Source organism: Lepisma saccharinum, unplaced genomic scaffold (assembly GCF_977018435.1).
Source record: "Lepisma saccharinum unplaced genomic scaffold, izLepSacc3.1 HAP1_SCAFFOLD_281, whole genome shotgun sequence".
Lineage (NCBI taxonomy): Eukaryota > Metazoa > Arthropoda > Insecta > Zygentoma > Lepismatidae > Lepisma > Lepisma saccharinum.
This window is the reverse complement of record NW_028143033.1, coordinates 246,208-257,517: the sequence shown is the minus strand read 5'-3', so window position 1 is coordinate 257,517 and position 11,310 is coordinate 246,208. Positions and strand designations below refer to the sequence as shown.

The following is an 11,310-nucleotide window of genomic DNA, read 5'->3' as shown; positions in this document are numbered from 1 at the left end:
TAGTGTGAGGGCAAAAGTGGCATAAATAAGGGGACAACAGCCCTCCTCGCCCCCCTAATCGTCGCCACTGATTAGAATTCTAATTGTAAAAATAACACATGCTAGTTGCTTAGGAGGGTTAAGTTTAGTGCTGTCAGCATATCTTTATGATCCTGTGATCCCGAGCGGCTGTCTCTTGATATATTACAGTTTCCTAGATACAGTGTGTTACTTTGTAACATTGTATATCTGACAATTATAATACAATAAAATGTTCAATACATCCAAATGTCAACCTCTCTTCCATGTAGTACAACCTCGACTGTATTGTTCCGAAGAAGGCGGTTCTAGCGCTTGGATTCACAATCAGTATAATCCTCTGTGGGGTTTGCGTTATATGTTTCCCTTCATCCATTTCTAACATTCATTTGCATCCTCGCAATTAGCCAGGAATGGTAGAAATGCGACGTTATATAAACTAAATCAACTAACAATAAAATGCTCAACGTACAAACACAACTGCATAAAATATATGTGACGCTTCGAAAGACGGTATTTTGAATTTATTATCCCTTCCCATGCCTTGGATTGCCTCGAATGTAAATATTCCTTACGTTGCTTAACTAAAATTAACCCCTAGGATAGTGAAATGGTAAACATTAATGAAGCGACAGAAAAATGCAACGTATAGCCTTTAACGTTAATCTGAATTGCTTTTCTTCGGTTAATCGTTAATGAGCATTAATGGTGGAATGGTGAAATAAATGAAAGAACGAACACTATGGTATATCTGTGCCTTACTAAGGATTCTAAATTAGGGCTTCTGGCTTCCTAGCTACTCCTTCATGCAGACCGGAAGGTAAAAAAAAAATGAATACAATACAGTTAATTTGATTTGAATATTATTATTTAGCGTCGCTTTTCTTCGCCTTTTGTCTAGACGAAACGATGGGATGAGTAATGATACGATGAAATTGATGAAGAGCGCCCACAAAGGAACACCCAAGTAGCGTCGTAATGCGCTGTGCTAACCTTTCCGCCACGAAGGTCAGCTGCAATAGATTGATCGATTGATTTGCTTTATTTTACTTCGCTTTTTGTGCCACTTTTGGCTAATTTGCGAAAACGGGGATGAGTGATGATATGATGAAATTGATGAATGGGCACTCACAAGCATCCATGCTCAGGCCGGGATTCCAACCCGGTACCCCTGGTGCCGTAGCGCGATGTGCGAACCACTCCGCCAAGAGGGCCGGCAGCTGCAATAGAGTCGAATTTACTGAATGAGAACATATACGCATTGACTGATTGATCGATTGATTTGGTGTTTTAATTCCACTTTTTGCACAGTTAGGCTAATCGGGACTGGACCCACAGTTTAAAGTGGGTTCCGAACCACTATATGGCTCCACCGCATGTACCGTTTTAAGGGGAAGTTTAACTACATAGCTTTCATTTTTTACTATCCCTTCAACGGAGCGTGCTGTTGATAATATCACCCACAGTACGGCCGTGATCGAGAATGTGTGGAGCCATATCTTATGCTTGAAAGGCAGCACCGTAAAATGCACAAGAAAGAACTTGACCTTTTGTAGCACTCGCCCACACACATTATAATGGCATAACCTCTGCCTAGGGCTTCGCTGTTCCTCTAAGTACATTTGCTTGTGCAACTTTGTAAACGTCGTCTTAATAAAGCCACATGAAATGAACACGCTTCCCTTTAATAAAACTGAACTTTATGTTGGTCCTTTACTTTATTACATAATTTATTTTAATTTCAATCAAATAAACATCTACATATTATTCACGTTTAGAATCGGGAAGAGTATTTATATAGTTTTATTTTACCTTGTCATTTTAAAATTAATGGAATTAATATTTTCTTTATGATCGTAGATGGTAAGTACATGTGTAGTTTCCAGGCATTATTTATCATAAAGGAATGAAATCAATATTTTCTACTGGAGGTTTTCCCCTTTCCCCAAAGTTGTCTGTTGGGGAACATTAGCAAAGATACCCTTATTTCATTGTCCTCTCTGTTGTTTTATATAAGTAAGAATGTGCATTAAGGATGATACGCATATAATAATTCGAATATCCCTGCGTAAGAATTTGTATGTTGTATATTTATATTTTCTCTTGAATACACGCACATAAACAACACGACAACAAGAGCAGGACGCAGAATGTAACTTAAATGGAATTGTATCAACTTCAACATACGAAATCATGGGTTTCCTACTACTTTGTGAAGCTGATAGGCAATGGAGAGATAGATGAACGTGATAACAGATAACAGGCAGCTTGGCAAGTCGCGGTGATCGTTTTCTGCAAGAGGGGAGCGTTCTTGTTTTCCCCGGCGACGTTGTCAGGTGGGGAGTTTCTAAACTTTTCAAGTCGCACTTTAAGCAGAGAGGGCGGGAAGTGAAGACGCCAAAAAGTGTGGCAACGTAGCAAAACAACCCATGCACGGCGCAGTGGCCGCAGAGGTGCATCGCATAATAGTATGGGTAAAATAAGGTTGGAGACGGAAATAATTATTAGAAAGCTGATTCCTTCTGAAATACGTTCTTTAGGTCCCCCTGTACTTTCCCAGAAAAATCCCAAGAAATCCTGCATGGGGAACACCCTTAAATTTTGAATAAACGGCCACCATCTTGGATGTTTAAAAAAAATGCGATAACTCAGTAATGGACAATCATAGGGAGGTGCTGTTGGTGCCAAATGTTTCACTTTTGGAAGAAGAAACTTATTACTGAAAAAAATGTAAAATAGAGAGTTGATATAAATTTATTAACATATTATTGCATAAAACAGGTTTGAAAACATACAAAAACATATTTTTTTCAGTAAAGAATTGTAGAATTTGTTTGGAAACATTTCAAAATTAAAAATGAACACGTATACATAAACAGGTAGTGTTTAATATGTCTGACAAATTTCCGTCTTTCATTAAACTCGTCTTCGTTTTGCATAATCTCCTCTGTTGGAGGCGCTGGTACGTTTGGCTTCGACATGACCCTCGGTATCGCAGTTGCCTTCGATATGGTCTTCATCCTCGGAATCCAGAATATTCCGATTGAAGCAATACTCTCCCGCACATTCGCTGCACATTGTATTGCATGTCAGCCCACTTCGCTTGCACTCACAATTTCGGGAGCAGTCTCCTTTGCACCCACAACGCACGAGATGCAGCAGGTTGTCTGGCGCCGGGGGTAAAGTGGATGTGACAGGCTTATGATGTCCCTGTTCGATGGTCCAGCTCCAATCTTTAGCTGAAAAGACGTTACCTTTCCACGCCTGGACTTGGTTATATACTCTTAGACTATGCTGGCGGGCGGCAGCTGAAGTAGGAGGAAGGCTCGCAAGATCCATAACGTAGTTTGGAGGTTTTTTACCAACGGTCTGGCCATATTTCTTGTATCTGGTTTTGTCAAGTCCCTCTGAACATTTACCTAAATCCAAATGGACGAAGAATTGCTCTCCTGCAGCTTAAACACAATCCTGCGACGCGTTTGGGTTGTTAAATATTTCCACAACTTTCTGTAGTTCACGGTTATTTTGCAGCTTGTTGAAGCCTGAAATTGGACCTCTTCTGTACAAAGCAGAGGTGGTGTCACATCCCATAAAAGCGTGTAGGAAAAGTAGGTGTTTCGTCATGTTACCAAGGCCTTCGTGTAATTCTCTGCTGAAGTAAACTTTTCTAGCGGTTGTAGAATTTCCCGGAACTAACATGTACACGGCACCTGGGGGTTGCGTCAAGGCAGCAATGAGTACAAGTATATCGATCTGAGTCCGCGCCAACTACAACAGCTGATCGTCCTGACTCCGCTTCTTTTTTCGCCGTTTCAACAACCAAAACATCAGCTTCACTACGGGCCTGGAAAACTGGAAACTTTGCTTTCTGGAATTCTGTGCTAAGGAGTTTCAAAAAAATTCTTTTATTCTCAACGTTTGATAAGAAATTATTTTGTGCAATTGTCACGGGGTTGGATGGAGTTACATCAACCCTCGCAGCTGATTTCCCTACAGCTCGTCGCATATGCACTGCATCGTTCGTACTTGGTTCATATCCGTCAAATACTACGATGACATTTGTTCCGTAATTTCGGTTGACCCAATCTAAGTAGGCATTGAACACATCACCATACATTGCTGGACGGGGCCAATGTACTCTGTGCAAAATATCCCCAACGTCGAGAACATAGCTTGGGTTTTCCGGCAATCCATTGCTAATCATGCACATCTTGTCGGTGAATTTAATAATGCTTGATTTTGTTCCCGCGTGAAGACCAACGGCGTCGAACAAAGACTGGGGGTAAGGTGACAATTCATACTGTAGACAGTCTTCAAGGTCGTCCACACTTCTTACAACGCACGCGATGCGGTGGAACAGTTGGTTAGGGTTGACAACTACAGGATCCTTATCAATTGTTATAGTATTTCCCATAACAGCCAGTGTGAACACTTGCTCCTTCCTCTTCAAAGTCACATTTGCAAATATTTTTTCCCATGATTCCTTTGACAGCATTTTCGCCTAGCTCCTCGGCTGAGTCACAATTTACTCTATCATCGGCAATAATTCCTGAAGACAGGGAAATGAGCTCTTTGGATTTGTTGAAAGGCGAATGTTGATTCAGCCAAACTAAATATTTTCTCAAATCACTGGTATCTCGAGTCTGCCACGATCTTGAAAAGAAATGTGCTTTTAGGAGGATTCACCTGTCACTCCTGCGAAAGCTTCCACTGCTTCCATCACCTGGAGACTTCCTGGCATGGTGCAAATCCAAAGCTCTACAAAGCTATCAGACATATTTTGGCCTTGTGTCAAGCCACCGCTAACCTTCATAGATCGCATTAAGACCTGCTCTATGGTCACGTCGCACCAAAACTTATTCGATCGCCGAACTGTAAAATAACCCTGACTCACAAAACGTTCAAACTCTTGATCCGACAAAGTATTCTTATGTTTAAACATATTCTGGAGGTAGAGGTGGGCTGATTTAGCGTAATGAATGTGGCCAGCTGCATGGAGGTGAACTAACATGCTTTGAACGGAGAAGAGTTGAAGGTTCCAGTCGCCTGTTCCTTCCGCTCTCACCGAGTCATGCATTATATAAACTTGCTTGAAATACTGCAGCCATAATTTAGCAGTACGACTTTTTTCTTGAAGTGTCTTAATCTCACTGGATACAGCACTCAGTAAAGGTTTGACTTTGGATAGGAAAGATTCTGCGGAGGAGGACAAGTTTAACACCTCACTGTGAATTCCCCTGAGAGTTTGGACGTCAGAGCTGATCAAAAGTCCGCCTTCCTCACAACACTCCAAAATCAAATGAGCGATAGCTGCCTGAGACAGTGAATGAGCTCGTAATGCTCAAGCATAAGCATGTCCATTAGCCATGTGGACAACAGCGTTCTTGGCAAATACCTCACCCCCCATTTCTTCCATACCACTGCCACCCATGATTTTGTCCACCGCACCCATGTAACTTATAAAGAAATGAAATCCACCTAATCTCACGATTACCTTGGACAGCTCATCAGTTTCGTCTGCCTGATAGACTATATCCATGGCTTTAATGAAAAGTGGCTGATCAAATGTCACAATGCACCTTTGTTGCCGCTTCCTGCATTCTTCTACCGTGAAACGAGACAGGTGTTAATTGAGGTGGGGTTAGAAGGTTGAAGATTGACGAAGGGCAAGAGTATCACTGCTGACTTTTCGTAGGATCTTTTTCCTGTGGCAATCTCCATAAAACCACTCCATCCCGTATGAAGTTCTTCAGCTGGCTTTGGACCCGCCATCCAAATCCATTGGTATGAGGTTCCGATTTCTGCATCCATCGGCCACAATTCCAGGGAGAAGACGTCTTCCATTACCAGGCGATTCAATCCATGGTTCTTGGGCCGGTCGTGAGTGAAGATTGGGATGAAGCCAAACTTTCCAACAACAGTTGCCGTTGGTATAATCTTCGGTAGTGGAACACGAGAACTCGTCTGAACAGATGCAGAAGGCGTCACACACTGCACTCCTCCCATCACATGAAAGGTTCCATGTCCATCCACAGTTCCAGTGTTATGATCAGCATTATCACAGACAAACTGCACAAATCCATGTTCCTGAACTTCACTTGAAGTGTTCATTGTCACGGAAGTTTCATACTTACAGATTTCAGTGTAGGAAACAGAGCACCCTAAATTATGCAGAAGGTTAATTAGATGTTTTGATCGGAAACGCCTATGAAGAAACACGCTTTTCACTGTATAACTTGTCACTGTCGGTACTGAACTTTAAGAGCATCTCCATAAGGTCAGACAGCAGGTACTGGCAGTCATCGTTGTCATCCAGGAAGTTGTATAATTTATTGAAAGCCTCTAACTTGGACTCGTCAACAGTTCTTCCGACCACATTTTCAGATGGACCGACCACATTTACAGATGGCTCGCCTTGCATACTTGAACCAACGATTGAAAATCGTGCATCACAGTTTTTATGATATTGCGCTTCTGCCGCAATCAGGTCACATTCGCTATTAATGCGATTTAGAACTATTTCCCCCCACTTGTCGCACCTATTTGCGCACATACTCCGAATACTTGACATTTTTTGTGGAGTTTCCACTTGGCATATTTGTGGGTGGAGATGTGGGTGCTTGTTGCAAGCTTCCTTATTAACCGTCTCCCCGCAATAAAAACAGCACGTTTTAAAGTCGAAGGGATGTAGGTCACTTCTGAGGTTTTGTTGCATTTGTTCCTACAGGTAGAGACACTGGAACGTAATTTCCATGTCTGGTATAACGTTTTCTGCACTGTACATGACTAATGTTCTCAATTTTTTCCCCAATCCCATCTTTTCTCTTTGTACTGAGATTCCTCAAAGTCTCTAACCCTCTTGTCACATTGACACTGTCAATGTCCACCATCCCGCCTTCAAAGCAGAAAATGAACTTCTCCTCCATCTTCTATTCAGCTTTCCAACAACCGCTGACGATCACTAACACCTGAAAAGAAAAGAAAAATTAGTAATAATAATGGCAATGCCGTTTTTCTGAACATTCAGTTTGTTTTGTCAAAATTCTTATTGATTTCATGAAATTGTTACCGTAAACTGAACTTTCTTTAGAAAGGATATGTTTTAATCGATTATACTACACAAACCAGCCGTGACAGACGAATGGCCTAGCCCCCGCAATCTACTGGGAGTTTTTTTTTTCATTTGGGTGTACGTCAAGGATTGTGCATACCAAATCCCTGTTCCAGATCTTGTTCCACTGTGAAACCATTTCCTGCAACGTGTATAGGTAGAAGTGGAATATCGCTTTGATATTCAGACGGCTACCAGCGTGTACACGTTGAGGTTCACTTACGTACAAAAAACACTTTTTGAGCTGTAAAACATTTTGCAAGATAAAGATACACCCTTCTCTGTGTCATGGACTTCAGAGGTTTGTTTGACTGTAATGGAAACTAGACTTTAGGGACATATATACTGACATACTTTATATTGTAAGCTAGGGTACTGCATAGGACCACTTTTGCTCGCTGAAACTCGTTCGAGTCTCCCACGCTCGAGCGTACCTCACTCGTAGTGGAATGTTTGACAACGTCGCGTATTTCAGAGCCTAATAAGCAGCACTGTCAACCTAAAACCCATAAATGGAAGGAAACCACTTCATGCAATTAGGATTCTAAATAATTATTCCGTATATTATTATATAAGACTAAAATGCAATATCTACAAACCGAAACGTAAAATGGATGCACATGCTGACAGACCTATCTAAGCTATTACAAATATCGGATCACAGTGCAACAAGTATATATACACATCATTTTTCACTTACCGAAAAGGATAACCATATTCTGAGAGATAATAAGAAGCAGTTATAACCAAGGTTATTTGAAGTATAGAGGTTGGGTCAATTCGTGATGATGTAACCACGGTAAGAGGTGAACTTATGCATGAAACAAATTCCAAATCTATCCGCTAATGATGCACTATGCAGATAGTAAACCATGCCAAAAACTGAACACATGAAATCGAGTACACAAATGAATATTTCCTGATGTAAGATGTTTTCTTCTTTATAAGAAAAAATCCTTCGAGATACTACAGGTCTAAATCTGCGATGCTAAGAAAGGTTGCTGAGGTCACAACACTGATCCTATGGTTTGGGGAAATACATCTACGTATTTGAATGAGCAAATAGTTCGAAAATCAGTTCGTGTAAATTTATTTGTTCAGCGGTAAAGTAGATCTGTCCGTTGTATGTAATACAAATCTCAGTTACCTGTTAATGCAAACATTTTTGAGTTCAGCCATTATAAAATTAGCTGATTGAACATGTTGATTACAATGTCGACAATGTTACAATTAATATTCCTTTATTTAACACGAGAAAAGAATATTGTGATTTTTTTTTATAGTTTTGTACCATTTTACTCAATATTATCTCTTTGTAGAATATTTCCATATCAAAAACAGCAGAATAATTTTCATATTGCGATTCAATTAATTAACTATATGAAAAATGTGTATCTCAAAGAAGCATTTAATCTTTGTGGAAATTTAAGAAGGAAAATCTGTAGACAAGGTGTTAATGTGAAAATTTGTTATTTAAAGAATAATGATTCATAACTTTGCACAATGCCATTGCATTTCGTGTAACATATTTGCTTTATTATCATTGATGCTCCGCATTAAAGTGTAACAAAGTGAGATGTTTTTATCCTAACCTGTTCAAAATGTAACATGTACAAGAACAACATTTACTTTTAATAAATTGTATTTAAAGTTGCATCTACACATTGAATTAATAGTTGGTGAAGGCGCAGAGTGGTTTGGATCCTACTTTAAACTCTAGATCCACTCCCGATTAGTTTATATGTGCATAAAGTGAACTTGAAAGAAAAACAAATATAAATATTCTCAATGCATTAATTACTAGTAGTAGTAATATATTCCTTCTGCGGACGACCTTGTCCAAGGCCAATTGATACCATAGCCTATTTTGGCCAAAGTTAAGCTATATTTTTACATATTTTGGTGGATTTAGCTAATTTCTAGGTGTAGCAAATTGTCTACCCATGCTACGATTTCTAAAACCCTCGTATGAGGGTGATTAATACACTTCTTGTATTAGGGTGATTAATATTAGTAGACTATTTAGTCAAAATTAAGCTATATTTTTATATCTTCTGGTGGATTTAACTAATTTCTAGGTGTAGCAAATTGTTTAACCATGCTACGAATTCTAAATTCTTCTACTAAGATTCTTGAATCTAGCTTGGGCCCTTACAGTAATGTTCCAATCTGTTTATTAGTTCTGAGTGTATTTAACTTATGCTTGGCTAGTTTTATTTGAGAATGGTGCCAAGGTAGTTTCTTAGGTATGAAAACTACTGAGTACTTGATTACTAGTTATTTTCAGCTTTGCTTATATCTAAGGTAGTTTCTTAAATATTATTTTGGTTACTAATACTCTTGTGGCATCCTGTGTGAAAGACTAGTTTAGTCTAGTCTAGTAAATTAAACAACTGAAATTGTTCTGTGACTCTCATTCTTCACATCATAAACAAAAGTCTTCTCTGCAATAAGAATCATACTACATAAAGTGTTGACGTGCAGAGGCTCATTGAATTCACACACAATCTTGATATTAGTTCTATCATTGAATACCACTTGTTTTCTTTTTGATGTGTTAATAACATACATTGGTCTGTGTGCCTTGAATTTACAAGGAGTGTAGTATACATCTGTGTTTCCTTCAGTTACTCTCTTGTAAGGAGTTTAAGCCTCATATAATTTAAGAAAATCATCTTGTGCTATATCTAGATTATAATTTTCACTAGGGAAAATCTCATTACGTCCATTTTTAAGATAAATATTTTTAATCTTGCAATCATCAAATTTGCTAGAATATTTCTCTTGACTGTTCATAATGTCCACCAGAGGCTAGTTTTTGGACACACTGGTAAGTGTGAAATCCAATAGGCATTTGTAGATATTAGAATATTTGCTTTGTATTTGAGGGCATAATTAGTTTCATATTCTACTACTGGTATTCTTAGCTCGATGGTCTCGATGATACACTTGGCTGTTTCAGGTAAGGTGTTGGGTAATGTTGTACCATCAGGATTCAAAGTACTATAACGCATGAGTGCATTATTGTTATTAGCTGCCCTGAGAAAAGTAACCCTCAAACCTCCTTTCCACTGACGTCATCTAACCCAGAACCTATCGCTGAACTCCCTTGTCAGGCTATACGCGTTCACTAGGCTCGCTAGACAGACTCGCGTAGTCTACTGGAGATGTTCCGAAAGTAATTCGACTCTACGTAGATCAACTATTTCAGCTGCAGAATCTAATTCTACTCTGTGTGTAACAACATTTTGTGATAGTCACTCCTCTAGATAGATGAGCTTGTAACGTTGATAGATTATACTAACCAGGAGTAATAGTAATTTTTTATTTCCCACTGCAACCCTATTATTGTGTTCTGTGATATTAGGAACAAGGAACATACTTTAGAAAGCACGTAGAGCTATGGATTTAGTATAATATCATTGTGTAAGCTAAGTTTTAGCATTGAAGTCTCACTAGTGAGATGGAATACTCCCATGATACTTCAGGTGCCACAGTGCTCTCTGGTAATATTCAATTGTTGGTTTATTTATTTGAGATAGGTAGGCAAGCATAGAAACACATAGGTAGCCACAATTTACAACCTCAAAACTCTGGATACTCTCGTCACTATATTAAAGATTAGAAGTATTAAGATAACTAACTAAGCTTGATGATGGTATTCAACCAAAAGGATAAAAAACAAAAGCCATCTTAGCTCGTTTGTTATAACGAATCCAGTGGGTGCCTTGATATTTGATGATGGGTAAGAAAGTATTTAAATTTCAGTAATTTAATCATATTTTCAATATCATAGTTGGATATTGGTTGTATTTATTTTTTGTATATTTCTCAAAGCATTAATACCCTGCCTTTCTTCTCCATTGCCAGATTATGGCGTTTTTGCTCATCTAGTTTAGCTTTGTTCTTCTTTGCGTCAATTACTGTTTTTGCTGTAGCTGCACTACCTCCTGCTAGACTCCCCAGAGCACCTAGAGGTGCTAAAAAATCTGGAATACTGAATATGAAACCACCAGTGTGTTTCTTTTTTCTAGAACTCTGCAATCTTTTCAACTGAGGTGTTCTAAGTGTTAATTTCATTCCATAACCTCTATTTAAACACGATTTCATCTTCTGCAGTTGTTTTTTGGTGAGGAGATTGTCTAATGATCCTAGAGATTTTATATCTGAAGGAGGTACTT

The 11,310-nt window shown here is 39.0% G+C and overlaps 1 protein-coding gene across 1 annotated transcript; it reads right to left on the bottom strand.

The window, feature by feature from the left end:
- Positions 1–2,934: 2,934 nt before the first annotated feature.
- LOC145982653 (uncharacterized) lies at positions 2,935–5,386 on the bottom strand. Its single transcript, XM_083116028.1, is given in 4 exon segments — positions 2,935–3,728; positions 4,045–4,462; positions 4,548–4,671; positions 4,926–5,386. Coding segments are annotated over 4 exon segments (1,797 nt in total).
- Between the last annotated feature and the right edge of the window lie 5,924 nt (positions 5,387–11,310).